Source organism: Hypanus sabinus, chromosome 7, assembly GCF_030144855.1.
Source record: "Hypanus sabinus isolate sHypSab1 chromosome 7, sHypSab1.hap1, whole genome shotgun sequence".
Classification (NCBI taxonomy): domain Eukaryota; kingdom Metazoa; phylum Chordata; class Chondrichthyes; order Myliobatiformes; family Dasyatidae; genus Hypanus; species Hypanus sabinus.
In genome coordinates this window covers 48,343,545-48,364,585 of record NC_082712.1, presented here as the reverse complement: position 1 = coordinate 48,364,585, position 21,041 = coordinate 48,343,545, and the positions used below count along the sequence as shown (strand labels likewise).

At 37.5% G+C, this 21,041-nt stretch overlaps 1 protein-coding gene across 1 annotated transcript in view; it reads left to right on the top strand.

Annotated features, from left to right (window-relative positions):
* Positions 1 to 21,041, top strand: part of LOC132396768 (uncharacterized protein KIAA2026-like) — a 97,163-nt gene that overhangs the window by 20,562 nt on the left and 55,560 nt on the right. The window contains exons 2-3 of the mRNA XM_059974641.1: positions 5,765 to 5,953; positions 10,016 to 11,463. Coding sequence (XP_059830624.1) covers positions 5,765 to 5,953; positions 10,016 to 11,463 — 1,637 coding nt within the window. The remainder of the gene's footprint in view (positions 1 to 5,764; positions 5,954 to 10,015; positions 11,464 to 21,041) is intronic.

Here is a 21,041-nt window from a genome sequence, read left to right as displayed (position 1 = left end):
ACTCCAAATGCTATCTGATCAATGTCTTAAAGCATCAGCATTACATCCCTGCTTTTTTATTCTAGTCCTCGTGAAATGAATGCTATTATTTGCATTGCAAAGCACATATATGTTACCATATACTACCTTGAGATTCATTTTCTTTCGGACATTTACAGCAAAAATAATACAAAAGAATGTTATGGAAAAAATGTACATAAATAAAGACAACTACCAGTATGCAAAAGAAGACAAACTGTGTAAATAAAAATAATACTGAAAACATGAGTGTTGAGTCCTTAAAAGTGAGTCTGTAGGTTGTAGAATTATTCAGAATAGTGCTGAATGAAGTTATCCAAATCAGTTCAGGAGCCTGATGGTTGCAGGTTAATAATTTCCTGCACCTGATGACGTGGCACCTAAGGCTTCTGTATCTCCTGCCTGATTGCAGTCGTGAGATGAGGGCATAGTCTAGATCAGTGGTTCTCAACCTGGGGTCCATTCTCCCCTCAGTTAATGGTTAGGGTCCCTGGCAAAAAAAATGGTTGGGAAACTCTGGCCTAAATGGTGGGGGATGCTGCTTTCTTGTGGCAGCACTCTTACGAAAATGTATTAAACAGTGGGTAGGGCTTTGCCTGTAATGTGCTGGGCTATATCCATTACTTTCTGTAGCCTTTTCCATTCTTGACCATTGATGTTTCCATAGCGTGCTATAATGCAACCAGTTAGGGTGTTCTCCACTGTGCATCAATTAAAGTTTGCCTAAGTTTTTGGTGAGATGCCCAAGCTGTGCAAACTTTTAAGAAAGTCTTGCCTTTTTTTTGTGATGGCACTTAATGTGTGGGTCCCAGGAAACATCTTTTTGATATGTTGACCCCAAGGAATTTAAAGCTACTGACCCTCTCCACCTCTGTTCCCATATTAATGACTGGCTCATGGACTTACCCTGCTTCTTCCTATAGTTGATAATCAGCTCTTTGGTTTTACTCATGTTGAGTAAAAGGTTATTGTGGCACTACTCAACTATATTTTTAATCTTCCTCCCATATGCCAGTTTGTCACCTTGTTTGATTTGGCCAACAACAGTACTGTCTTAGCAAACTTAAAATACAGCATTGGAACTGTACTTAGCCACACAATTATAGTATGAATTGAGTGGAGTGGGTGGGGGGAGGGGGAAGTACATATCACTATGGTGCTGTGAATATTTTATTAGGTCCCAATTGAAGGAAAAATAAATTTATAAACCACAGTATATCTAGAATCCAGCTAATTTGATTGGTTTAGATATTTTCTGGGTGAGCATTCATGAGCATTGGAATATAAAAATACAGGAAATAAAATGTGTTTTCTCAGAAATAGGATTGGAGTAATTCATTTATGGATTTATTCTCCCTAGAATGTGAAAGCTGAGGGATGATCTGATTAGAAGTATATAAAATGTAAGGGGAATAGAGAGGGTAGATAGTATAAATCTTTTCCCCATGGTGAGGCAGATACTCTTATGACTTTTAAGAAGCATTTAGACAAGTACTTGAATTGCTAACCCATAGAAGGTTATGAAGCTGAAGTGGGAAATGGGATTAATTTGGATTGGTGCAATGAGTGGCATGGATGTGGCGGATCGAAGGACTTGTTTCTGTGCTATATGACTCAATGAGCTATGTTAGATATCTCACTTACTATAAGTACCTATGCACTATTGGGGTGACACTATGACGGGTTGCACACCACTGAATGCCATGAAACATGTCTAGGCTCCTCTGGAGGAGAATCATATATTTTGTGAAAATTTCACGATTTTCCACTGCAGTTGATTGCTTGTTGCTTATTGCAATTAAATTGTGTGGAGCTGCGTGACCTAATTTCCAACATATTTGCTCAGTATTTCTGATTTTCTACCTAGTGCTAAAGTTTTGGGTTTCTACTGCAGGTATTTTGATTTGTGAAAGCACTGCACAGCATTTTTTTTAATCACCAAGAAGATGTAATGCAAAGTATTTGTTCACTTACATTGTCCAAGGAGGTTAATTCTTTTTGTTTTTAATCCTGATATATTCCATTCTTTTGTCATCATAATGACATCCGTAATCCTGATCAGTCTACAGAAAAAGGATTAAAACATGCACACTGAATTTAAAAATGTAGACTAATTAGATGTGGAAATATTTTGACTTTTCATCCACATATTTCAATTGTCTAGTACTTGGAGGGTGTTAAGTCGTATGTAATAAGACACATTCACAATGTTTTAGAAGCATCTTTACAATAATCTGCAGAATTTCAGTATTTCATTATAGGCAGATTCTACAATATACTCTAGTAGGATGATTGTACACTCAGACCCCGCATATGCAGACTTGTTACAATACAGTTATTCAATTCCTTATAGAAATTTTTTTAAATGACAATAATTCATTCTGAACAACACTCAAAACTTCTAAGGAGTGGCCACTATTTGAGTAAGCAAATGAGAGCGATTTACGTATGCCCTGAGCCACCTGCAGCCAATCATATATTAGTCCACTGTCTGCCTCCCCATTGTGTGTAAACATTCTTGCTCCCTCGCCAAGTTATTCTGTTTTTTTCACCCATAATGTCTGGAAAACAGCCTGCAAATCCCAGTGAGGATAGTACATCTAAGGTGTCTAGGAAAAGCATTAGCACGGATGTGAAACTGCAAGTGATACTGCAATTGGAAACTGGTAGGTATCAGGTTGATGTTGCCACCTCTTTGAAATTGGCCACATCGAAGATCCGAACAATGATATTTAAAAAAAAAAGGACAAGATAAAAGCTTCTGCAACAGTTACCTCAAAATTAGCATCAACGGTGAATCATTCAAGGACCCGTTTGCTTGAAAAAATGGAAAATGGACTAGGTATATGGGTGGATGACTAAACACAAGAAAACATGCCCCTATTCCAGCTGATACAAATAAAAAAAAGCAAGAAGCATCTTCATATATATTCAAAAAGAAGATACATTGGTAAAATTCACAGCCAGCAGAGGTTGGTTTGATAGACTTAAACAGCACTGTAACCTCCATAACATGTGTATCTCTGATGAAGCAGCTAGTATCCTGAATTTTCCTGAAACTCTGAAGGCTATAATCGAGAAGGACAGTTATCTTCCTGAGCTTGTCTTCAATGTGGATGAAATGGGCCTATTTTGGAAAAGAATGCCATCTAGTGCTTTAATCTTCTGAGAAGAGAAACATGCATCTGGGTTCAAAGCTGCAAAGGACAGTTAACTCTTGCTGGGAAGCAATGCTAAAGGTGACTTTAAGTTAAAGCCAATGATTGTGTATCACTCTGAAACAGCATGAGCAGTGAAAGGCATTTTGAAGTCAAGTCTATCAGTGATTTGGAGATCAAACAAGAACGCCTGGGTGATGATTGATGTTTAACAAAATTGGTTTCATTTTTGTCCAGCATTGAACCAGTATTGTGAGGAGTATGACCTTGAACCTAAAGCATTGTTAATGCTTGATAATGCCCCAGGCCACCCTAAGAACTTTGACAGGCTACAGACCTGCGTTGCTGTAGAAGTGGTTTACCTTCCACCCAACATCACTTCATTACTCCAACTAATGGATCAAGGAGTAATATCAAATTTTAAAGCCTACTACCTTTGTTGCACATTCAAGCAACTTGTAGAGGAAACTAAAGGTCAAGACAAATAATCTATCAAGCAATTTTGGAAAATCTACAGTCATGAAAGCTGTAGACCATATCAGAGCAGCCTGGGATGAAGTAACTTCAAAATGCACGAATGGAGTGTGGAAGAAGCTATGGCGAGAAGCATGCAACAACATCCTAGGATTTCAGGCAGAACCAGTCATCCAAAACATCGTTGAACTGGCCGATAATGTAGGATTAGAGGAGGTTAATGATGACAATGTTGAAGAGTTACTACATTCTCGTGGTGAGAGGCTTAATAATGAAGAGCTTGGAAATTGGCAGAGCAACGCATCCTGGGTGAATCTGAGGACACGGATGGAGAAGAGGAAGCACCAGCAAGAAACCTCACCACAAAATTCCTCTGCACTAGCATCACCATGATAATACAGATCGTGGACCAGTTTATTGATAATGACCATGGCTGGGCGTGAAGGAATAAAGCAAAGAAGGTGTTCTCGACATGATTTTCTGCTTCTGAGAACTGCTCCAAGAGAGGAAACTTAGGAAAAGGCAGTCAAATCTTGAAGCCTACCTGAAGAAGAAGCCAAAGTTAGAGGGGAACACACAGTCAGGCCCTTTTAAGATGTAACCACCACTCTCTTCCTCCACTGATGTTGCGATGTGTTGCTGCTCCACTGATGTACAGATTAGGCCTATTTGTGTGTTTGTTACTGCATGAATTACTGTGTATACATAAATTAATATATCTTGGGTTTGATTATTTTTTTAAATCACACACATTGATTTACGTAATGTTTTAATGACCCCACATAGCACTGATTTTACATAAAGCTACAGCTTAAGAGAACGAACCCTCAGCATTAAGCAGGGTCTGAGTGTAATGGCTGGCATAAATTTTTATACAACTGACAAATTAGTTCATTGCTGTAAAGATTAGCAATATTTGCAGCTAGTACAAAACTCCAGTTCATTTTAGCTGTTTATGAAGTTATGTGGAAACGTTTTTCTCTGTGTGGTATTAAAAGCGGATCTTGAAATCTTGAATCTTATGGAGTTGCTGTAGTGAATTTTGTAAATGGTATACATGACAGGCAGGATCTACTTTGGAAGGGATTAATGTTATGGATGGAGGACCTGAAGCCAATTAAATTGACTGCTTTTAATCGTTGGTGTCTTGGTTTGGAAAATAATGGAGTTACACTCAAAAGATTCAATGTACACTTTTAAAATTACAACTTTGAGATGCAGGTTAAAAAATATTAATTTTTCTCGTTTGTGGAAGGGTTTGATATGACAGCTACTTGCAGGATACTCAACTTCTGAACTGCTGTTGCAATCACATTATTTATGTGATTGGTTTGTTTTAGATTCTGGTTAATGGTGTTCTGTGAGAGATTGATAATGTGGGACTTGGTAATTGAGCCTTAGAAGATCAAAGATGTGCGATTAGAGTCTCTGAGGTGGCCATTTTCCTTCATACTGTGCCATGAATATTTCTTGCCACTGGTTTGGGCTGTTGATATTTCAGAGCAGACTTGTTGTTGGGTTTAGAATTATGTACAGGCCAGTCTGGGGACTGCAGGTAGATCTTATGTACACATGCAAAATCTACGTTTTTAATTTTTGTATGATTCATTTTGCTTAATTTAACAAACATACCTTTTCAGACTGCCTGCATATTACTGTTATATAATGTTTTCTCTATTGCTATACAGTATATAATTTTCTTTTTAACAAACATATTCCAGCCTCTTGTAACCAAAAGAAATGCTATATCTAAAACATGTGCCTAAAGAAAGAGGTACCTAAATATGACATTTGTTTACATTGCATATTTGGATATGTAATTCAATATTCTTTCACTCGTTGGGTATTGACATAAGACTTGTGCTTATGGTACAGCTCTAAAGCTTGTGAACATTTTAGTTGCTGCAGAATGTTTATTGTAGGCAGTTATGTCTGAGCAGTTCAAGACAATTTAATGACCATTATATAAAGATTTGGAATGTATCTTCCACTCCTAATGCATTTTGGTATCAATGTGTTAAATCATGCTCGTTGAATGACTTGATTCATTATTCAGCTTCTTTGGTCATTACTACTTTTTTGTCATGGATTATTGTTTCTTCTGTACATTCAAGACCGTTAAGAGAAAAGACGACCATTGCAGTTACGTCAAAAGGCCGTTATGGTTTGGAAGAGGAGCGAGGGGCCACTCGTCGACGTTCCACGCCACGCAGCTTAGGTGGCATGTCCACAGGCGTCACAGAGTCCGTAATGATTCAGGCTTTGAGACAAGAGGAACAGCAGCGAGCAAGGGAAGAAAAGAGGTGAGGTATTATTCAAGATTATACAAGCATTTCTATTTGAACAGAAGTAAAGTGTTTGGTTCTTATAATTCCTAGAAATTCCAATATAGAGGAATGCTATTTAATTTATCGTGTCTCTGCTTGTGCTAACAAAATAACCAGTGCTTTGAATTTCAGTCTTTTTATATTCCTTTTCAAATCCTTATCATTAACTTTTGTAATATAGAATTCTTTTCCTTAACAGCAACACGCAGCAAATCCTAGTGTCATCTTTCCAATAATTGAGTTTCTTTTCTATTTGGTCCGTGTACTCTTATCTGTTTTCTGAGAGCTCTGTGTTTAATTTTAATTATCTGTTTGATTCCCACTTGGCATTCACTGTTGATTAGAAAAGAACATCAAATTGATCATTGCTTTTATATATTGAAAGGTATACAACAGATTAAATGTTTACAACATATTTCAGGAAAAAGGGGCTGTTTGACCTGTTAAGTCTCTATAGGCTGGAGTTCATTCAATCTAATTCCAATCTTGAGTCTACTCCCCATAGCCCTTCAAATTCTTCCTTTTGGGTGATAATCCAGCATTAAAACTGAGTCTTCTACTACTACCTGGCAAGTTTTTCTTTATCCCTTTGTCAGTGGAAACTCTTTCTACCTCTCTGTTTTGTGTATATTCTTCCTGATTTTAAATGTTTCCATTGGATTTTCCTGCAATCAGTTTTTCCAAGGAGAACAGCTCCAGCTTTTCCACCACTCTAGAGTCATTTAGGTAAATTGCTTTAGTAACCTTTCCAAAATTTTATTTGTCCATCAATGATTGGATTGTGACTTGCATTCTGTTTAGAACATGTGGAACAAGCAAAATACTAACATTCTATGTTTTTGTATATTTGTTAATTAAATTTATTGCTTCTGCTGTTAAGTTTCAGGTTTGAGGACATGAACTATTTCAGCATTCCTCCATTTTCATTATGGGGATGATTTTTGCTATGGTGTGAGGAAGTCTGTGCAACTCATCTCAAAAATCATCGTGCAGGTTACAACACATTTCCTAATGAAGTACTCACCCTATGTATTGAGGGTGTGAATTCAGCTGGGATGTGATTTTATGATGCTCAGTACACCAGTACCTCAGCTGGAGAGGAGATGTGCCTAAAAACTGGATGAGAATAAAGCACCCAAGAAAACTAAAAATACACTTTGCACACTAATAGACTTTCCAGTGCATTATTGAATAAGCAAGTATTTTGTGTCTATTCATTTAATGGGTTGGATAGTAGTGGTACCTGAGGTGAGGTGATGTAGTTGGAGCTAAGTAGCTTTCATTATGTTGTGCTTGCTATTTTTTTGCTGTTCTGGTGTAAAGTAATCAATTATCTGTTATTTTGAGCATTCGGGATTCCTTCATGGAATAGTAAATTGGAAGTCATGGAAGAAACTGCTCACTGTTAGGTGGATGTTATTCATCATGACTTTCTTCCTACTGGTACTTAAGACCTTGTAAGAACCTATATCCACTATTGATCACATTGAGTTTTCAGTTAAGTATTACCTGGCTGTTGAGTTTAAAGAGAGTAGAACCTACATATCTATGCCAGATTGTGCAGGAGGCCTGCAATACCTGGGCATCTATCTCTACTAAAGGAGATGAACATTCCTTGATTTGTCAAACAATACAAATACTGCTGATATGTTACTCTTCTTCCTAAAGGGATCAGTAACAGCCAAACTAAGAGCAGCTTTGTGTATTAATATATAGATTACCATTATGTTGGATCTTGCCACTGGGTCTGTATTATCCCATTTCCAGAGGGGATGTCTTGTAATTGACTTGTTTGCCTTAGCTGAACACAGCTGCCAAGAGCCAAGAATCAGGACGTGCTGTGACTCGGTTATCACTGCAGGGATGTGAGATTAGCCCCTGCTCTACTCGCTTTACACCTATGACTATATGGCTACGTACAGCTCCAACACCATATGGAAGTTTGCTGATGACACCACGGTTGTGGGTTGTATCAAAGGTGGTGATGAATCAGTATACAGGAGGGAGATTGAAAAATTGGCTGAGTGGTGTAATGTAATTGGCTGACTGGGTCATGGACCTCTCACTCAATCTGAACAAGACCAAGGAACTGATTGTAGACGTCAGGAGAAGGAAACCAGAGGTCCATTACCCAGTAATCATAGGAGGATCAGTAACTTTAAATTCCTGGGTGTCACTATCTGAGATGACCTATTATGAACATCATATAAATATTATTGCAAAGGAAGCACTATGGCTCCCTCTGCTTTCTCAGGAGTCTGCGGAGGTTTGGCATGCCATCAAAAACCTTAGCAAACTTCTATGGATGTGAGGTGGAAAGTATGCTGTCTGGCTGATTGACGGCCTGTATCAGAACACCGATGCCTTTGAATGGAAAATCGTACAAAAAGTAGTGGATATCACGGTATATCACGGGTAAAACTTTCCCAACAGTTAAGCACATCTACTTGAAACCTTGCCATAGAAAAGCAGTACCCATCATCAAAAATCCTCACCGAGCTCTTTTCTCACTGCTGTCATCAAGTAGAAAGTGCAAGTGCCTCAGGACTCTCACTGGTAGGTTCAAGAATAGTGTCTGCCCCTCAACCATCAGGCTCTTGAACAAAACACTCATCTGCTTTTGGTATTCCTGTAACTGGTGGTCTCACTTTAATGAATCTTTATCTTGTTATTTCATGCTTGTTATTTATTGCTATTTATTTAAATTTGCACAGTTTGTGTTCATTAATCCTGTTTACAGATATATAGATTTGCTGAGTATGCCCACAGAAAAAGAATCTCAGGGTGGTATGTAGTGACATGTATGTATGTACACTGATAATAAATTTTACTTAGAACTTTGTTGTAGCTGTAAATAACGGCTTTTAAGAAAGGATATTACAGGGAGGATGTCATAGAGCTGAATCAAAGCATTCAGCTGTGGAAAAGGAGCAGTAATCTGTGAATACAACAGAACAAATAAAAGCAAGCTCTGAAGCAAATGTTGATAATACTTTAATCACTTTTCAATACAGTTTCTCTTTTGCCTCTCATGTCATCATGAACCTTGTATTTATTTATTTATGCTTATTTACTGTATCACAGTTTCATCCTCTTCTTCCTCTTCTGACTCACCACAACCAGTTTTTATGACATTTTCCAGATCTGACAGTGTTATTGGACTGAAATGTCAACTTTTTTTCTGAGTAGATGCTGCCTTTACATGTATTTCCAGTGTTTTTTTTTGTATATCCAGCATTTCTAGTATTTTATAACATTTAACAACATTGATCATTGGGTGTTACTATCTGAGCAACTTATGACTGATTTAACAGTACAGAATTACGGTAATTTTAGATTGATTATGTAATCATGATGTTAATTTAGTGGACCTATTGCCATGATATATTTCCAAATCTGAATTATTTTATAGAAATTTAACTTCTGCACATAGCAGCTGTAATGTTCTTTCAGTATTCCTCCCTTTTCACTACCTGTTTGATCTACATGTCTGTCATAGTTCAATCACCCACCTCATCCCTACTGTTGCCTCTACTACTCCTCCCCTGTAAATTGGCTATCTCCCCTCTTCACTCTCAAACCTGATGCAGGGTTTAACACAAAACTATCAACATTTCTTCTCCCCAGACATGTGGTTAGACCTGATGAATTTTCATGTAGATTTGATACATTTCCTTTACACTGACAAACAGGGATTTATTCTTGACATAATACTTTTACGCACATAACAGGTTCTAGGATTATGAGACATCCATTGACTATCTCGCCACACTTTAGTTTATTTCTGCATTATATTGTATAAAATATTTTGAATAGGGACACAACATTAATAAATATAATTGATTTTGCAGTTGCTGGAAATCCAGGGCAACAAATAAAATGGTGAAGCAGCCTAGATGCATGATATCAAACGAGGCGTTAGAATGTTTTAGGTGCTAGTGTGTGCACAATTCCAGGATTTTATATAAAATCATGCTTTTGTTAGATGACTTTAGGTATCTTTATTATTAGACTGATGTTGAGTTTTTGTATTGCCAGGTTACGTGAACAGGAGAGGAAGGAGGCAGAGGAAGCTGTCCAAAAAGAGATTGAAGAATGGGAGAAGAATCTACGAAGCCTGGCTGAACCGACTCGCATGGAGACACTTTGGGAGATTCCTGCCATTGGTCATTTTCTGTGTTTGGCTCAGCAGATTCTTAATTTGCCTGAAATTGTCTATTTTGACCTTGAACGCTGCCTTCTAATGCCCAAGTGTAGTAGTTTTCTGGCTAAGTTAATGACTTCTTTACTGAGCCCTCATCATCGCCGTGCAACTTTGCACCGTAAGCCACCTTTGCCGTACAAAATGTGGGAGGCTGCATTGAAAAGAAAAGTGCAGCATTGGTATGTGGTGGTTGGACAGGCTGAAAATCCCAATCTTCAGGCTGAAAAACTTGGACTTTGTCCACAGTTTTTCCATGTTCTAGGAGAAACTAGTCCTTTGGAGACTAAGGCTTTCCATCAGATAACATTCTATAAGCGAGTTTGGTTGCTAAAGGGTCTAAGTGATCATGTATATGAAACACAGAAAGAGGTCCAAGATGCAGTTTTGGGGCAGCCCATCCATGAATGTAGGGAAGTAGTATTAGGATATGACTCTCATGAGAATGCTTATGTCCATTTTCCACAGTTCTGTGGTGCAGACTTGCGGGTTTATAAACAATGTCCTCTTCCACCTCCTGAATTTCCTATTCCACCGATCAAGATCTTCAGAATGTCACAGCAGAGATCAGAGGAGGCAAGAAACAGACTATCATTGGAAAGCCCGGAAAAAACAAAATGTGATAAAAAAGAAACCACTAACAAAATAACTCACAATTCCAAAATGTCCACTGAAGGCATTGACTCTAGTGACTTGGAAGGTTTTTATGTTAAAGTGGAATCAGGTTCTCAGTTTCTTTCTCAAAGTGAAGAAGAAATGAAAATCAGTTGTGAATGTAAAAATCATAGAATTTCAGCAGTGAAAAAAGAAAATGTTGGCTCCTGTAAAGAAAACTTGGTGAAGCCTGCTAGCCCTGGAGAAGTCGTGGGGTATGGGGAACCTCTTAGCCCAGGAGAAATTCGGATAACTGAAAATGGGGAGTTTTGTACTGATGACCCAGAACTGAGGAAAGGTGTGAAGCCATTGACAGAGAAAGCAATCAAAAGCTGCAAAACGCTCATTAATGGAAGTCACTCTGAAAATTTGGATGTTAGCTGTCTGGTTGGTAAATTAAATAATATTTCTGCAAAACATTACCTTGAAAAAATTGAGGAACTTGAGATGGCTAAATTGCATGTCAAGAAAAAGAAGAAGAAGAAAAAGAAATTGAAAGATGCAATGAATAAGACCTCACAGATAAGATCAGATATAGTATGTCCAAATCCACTGAAGATTTGGAAGCCAGGAATCCAGAAAAAATCTCTACTAATAAAGAAGAAAACAAAACACAAAAAGCACAAATCTGGTTAGTGGCCTCTTGTATTTTATATTCCATGTGAAGCTATTATGTGTATATGTTGATGTCTGTTTCTTCTGCCTAAAATATTAATATTTTAAAGATAGTGTACTGTTTTTTATTACTATGTTTATTTCATACACGTCACAAACTGGAAGATAATAGCATTGAACCCCTTCAGTTGAGTTTGTTTGGTTAGCTGGCAGAATTCATAGACGCAAATGCATTATAATGCTGATATTGGTACATTGATATATGCAGCCAATGCTTGGTATTTTCTTATACATCCCTTCTCATCTGTAAAGTGCTGTTGAACTACCGTGGACTGGAGTCTCTGTTGTAACTGACAATTCAAATAGATAAATACTGATTGATCAAAGAATTTAGGTCTACATGAAACTGCCACTGAAGAAGCCACAATCATATTGAATAGTGGGGTAGAGGATACTCTGCCTCCTGTTCTCTTGTGTCAAAATTCCAAATAGCAGATGGAGCTTAATCCAAGCAAGTGTGAGGTGTCATAAGTCAGAGGGATCTTGAGGTGCAATGCAAGGAGATAGTAACAAATAAGGCATTCGACAGACTTGCCTTCATTGATTCGGACCTTGAGTATGTATAAAAGTCAGGAAGTCATGTTGCAGCTGTATAAAAGTTTGGTTGGATTGTACTTAGAATATTGTGTAGTTTTTGTCTCCCTATTATAGAAGGGATGTGGAAGCTTTGCAAAGAGTGCAGAGCAGAGAGAAGTTCACCTGGATACAGTCTGGGTTGGAGAATATTATGTAAAAGAAGAGGTTGAACAAATTTAGACTTGCTTTCTTTGGTTTGTGAATAGGGATAGCCAGAGCCTGTTGTACAGGGTTGAAATGCTTAATATCAGAGAGCATGAATTTAAGGCTGTAGTTCCCCACCTGGCATCTGCTGACCCCTTGCTTAATGGTAGGAAGCCATGGCATTAAAATAAAGTTGGTAACCCCTTATTTAAGATGAAAGGGGGAAGAGAGAAAGTTAACAGCGGATGTGCGGCAATATTTCTTCACACAAAATGGTGGGTGCCTGGAATATGCTACTTGGGGTGGTGGTGGTGGTGGAAGCAGATGCGATAGCAACATTTAAAAAGCATTTAGACAGGCACATGAATATGGAGGAACATGGATCACATCCAAACAGATTGGATTAGTTTAAATTAGTGTCATGGTTGGTACAAACATGGTGGGCCAAAGGTCAAGTTCCTCTGCTGTTTTCTTCTATGTTCTTTGTTCTATATACTATTGAAAGAGCTTACTACATTAACTTTGAGCCACCAGTACTGTAATTCTAAAAATTTGAAAACCACTTTCAAAACATCAGAATTGGTTGAAACATGAAATATCTGCAATGGTCATGACATTTTCTTTATTAAATTCTGTGCTGGAAGGATGCTTTTGTTTTTGGAGATGGATAACTATTGTGCATTCCTCAAATCATAAGGTTTACCTGGCACGAATGAAATTGGGTATATTTCAGGTAAGAGTTTATTTGTATAGCATAGTGTGCCAAGGAAAAATACTGGTAGAATTTGCAAATAATATTAAACACCATATGAAAGACACATCACAAACCAAGATAGTTTATTAAACCAATTGAGTGCCAGAAATTTCTTAACTACTTTGCAGAATTGTGGTCCATACCAATCATCATCTTCAGGAGACTTATAATAGAAAAGTGACACGTTTAACCAAAAGTCATTGAGAGTTTTAGGAATCCTGAATGTATCTGCGTTAACAAAGTAAGTTACTTGGTCAGAGAAAGCTTTCAGTGTTGCTCTGAGAGAGTAATAAAGCGTGGAACAGGCCTTTGGCCAATCTCATCCATGCCAACCATGGTGTGTACCAAACTATTCCTGTTTATTTAGTTTGGCCCATGTCCCTCTAAACCCCTCTCCCTATACATGTACTTCTCTAAATTACTTTCTCTATTGTAACTATCTTTTACAACCTCAATTCCTTTGTTTTGTCTACCCTTCATGTATAGGTTTCTTAAATTCCAACTTACTTTGCATTGACATTTTGGCATTTAACAATACTTAAGTCCTTTGGATTTTAACTTGTTGTCAATGTGGCAACATTCTTAAGATGCATAATTGTAGACTCAAGCCATATAATAGTCTCAGGAGTTGCTGTGGATTGAAGTTTTAAGTGCAGTGATAACAAGCGCTATGTGGTAGAATGTTCCACTTCCTATGTAAACATTTAACTTTTTGTAGATGTTTTGATGTTATCACATCAGTTTAATGTTTAAAATCTATAATCTGCAGAGATAAGCAAAACCACATTTTCCCCTCAAAACCACTGTTATCCAAACAAATCAGGTTATCTGCCCATTCATGTTTATGATTTATTTTACATGAAAATTGGCTGGTATATTTTTCCTACATTGAGTGACTGCTCAAATATGATCCTTTATCTAAAACTGAACTACCTGAGGACTTCAAAGCTGTAACTAAATCAATGCTTCTTCTTGTATGTATTGTTATAATATTATTTCCTGGTTGGGGAGAAGCCTCTTTCTGTTTCCTCTATTTATTTTAATTTTCTTGGTTAGATCATCCCTTGAACTCTCATCACAATATAATTACTTTAACCTAAACTTCAACATCCTAGTATTCCAACTGCTTTCATCAGAACCGTGAATTTAATTTAGGCTATTTATGTGTTTGCTCACTTTTCTTGTTCTCGATTTACCCCCCCGCCCCCACCATATTTTGGATTTCAGGAGAGTCCCAGCTTCTTGTGACTTTGGCCATCTTTACTGGCCGAGTTGTTAACATTACCTTTTGGTAATAGTTTATGATAAAGTTGCTTAATTTGGGCCATTTTATCTATGGAGTGAATATTTAAGACACAACATTTGAGAAACATCATCTAATACAAGAATATTTTCCTTTTTATTTCAACTTGTTTTCCAGCCATCAAGTAATTTAAAATCTTCATTATGCAGTTGCTTTTTAACTTGTTTTTCCATATTAGTAGTCTTTTAATGTGCAATTACACATTAGCTATATGACAAGGCTTGAGGTTCTAAGTACTTCATTGTAGATAGAATTAATGATTTTAAAGAATATTTTCAAATTTTTTATTTGCAGTAAAATTTTGATTTAATTTCACTATTAGGCGAGGAAGCCATTCTACAACTAATGTCATTGCTCGACAGAAAGGCTATTAACATTTGTTACGGAATATTTAGAATTATACTTAAACTTTTGGCATGAATGTTATTTAATTGAACAAGCCTATTGCAAATGATCACAAACATAGTTGGTTTTGATCTCCATTTTGAATGACTGACAGTTGATTTCTGATAGAGGAAAGCAAGAGTTCCCTTATCACTTGATTATGTTGAGCACTGCTCAAACAAGAAATAGTTTGTTGGGTTTTGCAACCTATTTCAAGTTTTATGCAAAATCGGTCTGGAGACAGTTTAAACTAAAGTAGTACAGCAACTTCTACAATAAATTTGTTTAATACCATTGTGAGCAACATCATTATTCAGTATTGCAGGTTACACTTAGGGTCGTTCAAAGTAAAATGCAAGTTTGTTAAATATGTTTATGTAATCTACTTCAATAAGAGTTGACAGTAACACGATGTCAAATGCGACATGTCAGTTTCCTGAGCAGGTGTTCAATGATCCTTGGGTTGTGCAAGTTTTCAGCTTCATTTTGTCTGTGGAAATGTGAGTTTAGTATGGCACAAAGTAACAGGACTGCTTACAGTAATCCTTGTGAAGCTGAATGCAAAGAAAACCCCTCTAAATTGCTTGACATTTGCTAGATGAAGACTGGAAAATTGCAAATGTTACTCCACTCCTTAAGAAGGGAGAGGAGCAGAAGAAAGGAAACTATAGGCCAGTTAGTCTGACTTAAGTGGTTGGGAAGATGTTGAAGTTGATTATTAAAGATGAGGTCTCAGGGTACTTGAAGGCACTTATGATAAAATAGGCCGTTGTCAGCATGATTTCCTCAAGGGAAAAATCTTACCTGACACATCTGTTGGAATTCTTTGAAGAAATAACAAGCAGGATAGACAAAGGAGAATGGGTTGTGTTGTGTACTTGAATTTTCAGAAGGCCTTTGACAAGGTGCCACGCATGAGGCTGCTTAACAAGCTACGAGTTAAAGGTACTACAGGAATTCCAGGACTGAATGGCTTGTCATATGAAGAGCAGTTGATGGCTCTGGGACTGTATTCACTAGAATTCAGAAGAATGAAGAGTGACTTCATTGAAACCTATCGAATGATGAAAGGCCTTGATAGACTGGTTGTGGGGAAGAGGATTCCTATGGTGGGAGAGTCTAATAATAGAGAAGACAGTCTCAGAATAGAGGGGTGTCCTTTTAGAATGGAGATGAAGAGGAATTTCTTTAGCTAGAGAGTGGTGAAGCTGCGGACTTTGCCACAGGCAGCTGTGGAGGCCAAGTTTTTATGTATATTTAAGTTGATAGATTCTTGATTGGTCAGGGCATGAAGGGATACCAGGGAAAAGCCAGGAGTTTGGGGCTGAGTGGAAAATTGGATCTGTCATAATGAAATGGAGGAGCAGATGTAATGGGCCAAATGGCCTAAATCTGCTCCTATATCTTATGGTGCAATCATCTTAAATCATACTGAAATGCATCAGCCAGTACTCTCCAAAGATGCCTTCTGTTCTGATTATGTTTTATACCATTAAGCTACCTATTTGCTATTAATGTTTTCTTTCTACTAAAAGTTACATTTTAGTGTGTGCCAATTCAATGCCAAAAACATAACTACTTTTACTTACAATATATTGCACCCCTTGTGTATGAAGAGCGAAAGTAATAGAAGTTGGTGGCATGTGACTAGATGGTTGTGCTTCTTTGCTTTTAATCTTCCTAAACATAAAAGGAATAGAAAGATGAAAAATCCCTATTTTCAAGAGAAGGACAGAAGAACTAGGACATAAAAGGAAGCCCATGCTAATCTGGAGTTATAGAATGACACTCAAAAATTTGGTTAATAACTTTGGGTACTCCAAAGCATGCTATAGATAATGGCATGTAGTTTTCAGTGGTAATTTAAGATATGATGGAATAGGTTTGGAAAATGATCAACAGAATCTTGAAACTGCACCCTTTTTAGGATTGAGATACATGGAGGAAGAATTAGTCACAGCGGAGCTTGAGTAGTGGAATTTGTCCAGTAGTGTTTGTTGGTTGCTGAATTCTGTACTGGGTAGTACTTTTGAAGACTTAAATTGAAAGGTCAAAGAGATGGACACTGGAATGTAAGCATTGTCAAACATTAGAAGCTGTCAATTAATGTTGCTGCTGTTTTAGTAAGAAGATGTGAAGCACAGGTTAGCAATGATTAAAAGCAGTGATATTGATACAAGATATCAGCTGCATTAATTTGCAGTAATCAAACATAGTAGAGGGTAGTGTATGAATGGGGGACATCCAGGACATTAGGTGCCCTTTGTTTGAAAATGGCCCTTCTACATGCATTAAACTGGATGAACAAAGTATTAAGGAATTGGTTGTGTTTTCCTCAATATTTTCCTTTCCTGCTCTGGAATCAGCAGAATATTATTTCGGTTCATTTTCTGACCTTTGAGTTTCCTGATTCATTGTCAATCTAGTTCTTTTATATGCAATGTTAATAGGCTTTATAATCAAAGGAGGCAGAGTTTTTCACAACAACAATGTTGATGGGATATGGAACATTATTACCATCATGATCCATTGTTGGATTCCTGTCTCTCCATGCACCACAATTGCTAATATTTTAAAGTGAAGAGGGTTGCTGATATTTTATAGGTAACATGATATTTCATTGCTATTTGGTCTGGTGGAAGAGATTAGCCAATTATTGTAAGAAAGAATCTTGGTGATTTGTTGAGTTAAGATAATATCTGGGTATGCTGTATTTGGCTTTCAACAGTTTGTCCCCTGTAGTTGAGAATCATTTGTGAACTAATGCCAGCATGATATACTGTATGATAAGAAAGTTCCAAGAATCAGGGCCAGCACAGCTGGAAGATAATGAATATTATTTCTATTCATTTGCTAGCAACTTCACCCCCCTCCCCCACCCCAGTCCACTGCATGTGAATATGCACATAGTTCTTGATCCCCATCTCTCCTTCCACGTCATTTCAATCACTCCACCATATTCACAGGTCCTGAAGCGTACTAACTCTTAAAAGCACAATGCTTTTCAGAGTTAGAATGCTTTTGTGTTGGCCATCAATTCCAGAGGACAGGGTAAAGTGGGTAAAATTTGTACATGCCAACTTCTAATTCAATATCCAGTGTTTTAAAATGCATATAGTCTTGGTACACTGGTTGTTTATAGTTTGCAACTTGCGTGTATCCTTGCTTTTGTGGGTCACTTTGTAAATAGTTTTCTGTTATGTGAGTTACATTTTGTGCAGGTTTCACTGCAATTGAAGTTGGAATCGTGAACCAATTTTTGCACTAGTCATAGAGTAATACAACAAGGAACCAGGGCCTTTGGTCCAACTGGTTCATGCTGACCACAGCATCCTCCTTTCTAGTCCCAAGTTGCCCGTGTTCAGCCCATAACTCTCCTAGCTTCTCTGTTCCATGTACCTGTCCAAATGCTTTTTAAATATTGCAATTGTATCCACCTCGGCCACTTCCTCTGGTAGCTCATTCTAAGTACTCATTACCCTCTGTGTAAAGAAATTACCTCTAAGTTCTCTTAAACCTCTGCCCTCTTGCATCTGTGTCCTTTAGTTTTGGACTCCCCAAGTTTTGGTCTTGGAAAACGACCATCACTGTCCACCTTATCTACATTCCTCTGATTTTATAAACTTCTATGAGGTTGCACTTCATTCTCCTACTTTCCAAGGAATAAAAGTCCCATGGCCAACTTCGAAAAATTCAGGGCCTATCCAGGTAGCATCCTTGTAAATCCCTTCTACACCATTTCCAGCTTGAAAACGTTTTCTATAACATGGTGACTAAAACTGTTCACAGTATCCCAAGCGTGGCCTAACAACAACTTGCATAACTGCCAGATAATGTCCCGACTCCGAAACTAGGTGCCCTGATTGATGAAGGCCAGGATTCTAAACGCTGCCTTAACAATTCCATTTACTTGAGCAGCCACTTTCAGTGAGCTGTGCACTTGTACTCCCAGATCCCTCTGTTCCACGACACTCATCAGTGTCCTGTCATTTATGAAGGTTTCTAAAATGCAAGATGGCAAAACATTTAGGGTCCAGGAAAATGTGGCATGATAGCATTGTGGTTAGCACATGCTTTATAGTACTCCTGACCCACGTCAGTTCCCCGCGCTGTCTGAAAGAAGTTTGTATGTTTTCCCCGTGACCTTGTGGGTTTCCTCCGGGTGCTCTGCTTTTCTCCCTCAGACCAAATACTTGCTGGTTGGTTGGTTATTTGGTCATTGTAAATTGTCCGGGGAATTGCTGGGTGGTGTGTCTTGCAGGGCCTATTCCACATTCTATGTCAATAAATTAAAAAAAAACATTCTAATGCACATGGACTTTGATACTTGAGCATTTCTACTGACAGTCAAGAAATCAATATGAAGCTTCAGTTGAATGCTTTGAATTTGTACAACAGACCTGAAATTTAATATCTAACAATGGCACTAACATATATTGTTGAGTGGGGAAATTTCTCTTGCTCATTTTGCTGTAGCACATGGTGCGTGACTGCCATAAAAGAGTGCTATTTTCTTTTTTTTCCAAGTTTGGTAATATTACATGTGAAAGAAATTCTTGTCAAAATTTCAATTGCTTCTGTGTAGCAAACTGGAATTTTCATTCAATTTTGAAAATTATTGTCAGGTCTGAGTTTTAGGTAGAAGTTGTGCTGAATAAAGATCACTATATTCACATTGGGTTCTTGTGGAGGTTCTAGCAGCTACTTCACTCAAATGGCCACTTTTAATTCTTTTGGCTGAGTATTCACAGGCTTTTTTTTTAAAACCATGAGAGAGTTGGATACCTGCCCTGAATGTAATTCTCCCAGTATATTTCTCTTCTTAAGACTACTGAATAATGGATAGCTAGAAACTTGGGTGACCCTTTCTCCCCATTCATTTAAAGAAAGTGATGATAAATGTGTTTCCACTGCATCCCTGTGAACTCGAACGTAGAACCACCTTTGCTTATTGGTGCTCTGTCATTTGAATTCCTCAGTTTAGCATCATTTTTACATTTTATTTTGTAATTTGTTCTTTTTTAAAATCTGTAAGAATAACATGACAAATATTTTTTGACTTGTTACTGTTACAGTGCTACATAAGCACATTTTTGAGATTGGCACTTCGTTACAACATTGTTTAATCTTCATGGATTAAAAATTGGATTGAATGGGTTGAATTGAATTGCATTTTTTAAAATGTAAAACTGGCCAGTTTGTTGTCGAGCTAAACCTGGCTGCATCCCAAATCTGCAAGTTATTTTGTCTTCAATTCGCTAAAAAAAAAAGCTCTGGACCTCTGTTTCCCTCTCCTGAAGTCTACAATCAGTTCCTTGGTTTTACTTGAGGTGGTTGTTCTGACATCATTCTGCCAAATTTTCAGTCTCTCTCCTGTATGCCGATTCATCACTGCCTTTGATTTCAGTGCTTTATGTATAATAGAATTGTCAAGATTTTGGAAGGCAAGCAAAATAAGTAGCTTTTGTCTGACAGTTCCTAAATAGGCTTTGGGGTTCTTGAGAGGAGAGATGAATAACCCACCAAGGTGTGCAATTCTGAAATAAGCTACAAGTATACCTTCATTGAGGATTATGATGCCCACGTGGAAGTGACTTGTTTGATTACACAGGTCTTGGTGGAACTCTACAAATGTGCATCCACTCGTGGTCTTCTCAAAGACCAAGTCTAGTAAATTAGATCTCTCAATACTTTTACTTTGTATTATTTTGAATTGATATTATTTTTTTCTCTCTGGACTGGTGCTTGTTTCTCAGCTTGAGACTGCACAAGGTTCTTGTTCAAAAATTCATACATTTTCACAATGAAAAGCAAGGTACTGGAAATGTTCAGTGGATCTACAGGGAAGGGAAGAAAGTTAGTATTTAAGGTCTGTCAGTCTTGCCTCCAGCCATTTTCCTCTTGGACTGCTTAATTGTAGGATATATATATATATATATATATAAAATAGCAGTATAGCCTAATTTTGAAGGATTCTTTGGGAGTTGAATATATTGCCTTTGTAGGAACAGAGCATGATATGGTGTGTCTGAATAATTTCAATGCAAAAGATTTCCCTATATAAATTGTTAGTGATACAAACAGAAAACATAATAGCAAGTATGATGGGCACCTGTGCTTTCAGTGAATGATAAAGTTTGAAAGGTTAAGAAAGGAACAACACCTGAGACGGTCTGTATTGAAGGGGAAAAAAAAGTCAGGTGCCATAAAGATTTGTAGAGAGATTTGATTGACAGAGGGGGGAAAAGTAGGGGAGGAAAAAAAAGTTTAGTGCAAGTCTGCAACACATTGATTGACAGTTCAAGCTAATAAATCTCACAAATGAATTATTGCGCTGCTCAGCAGCTGTGCCAACTTTCTCTAGTGAAGTTAA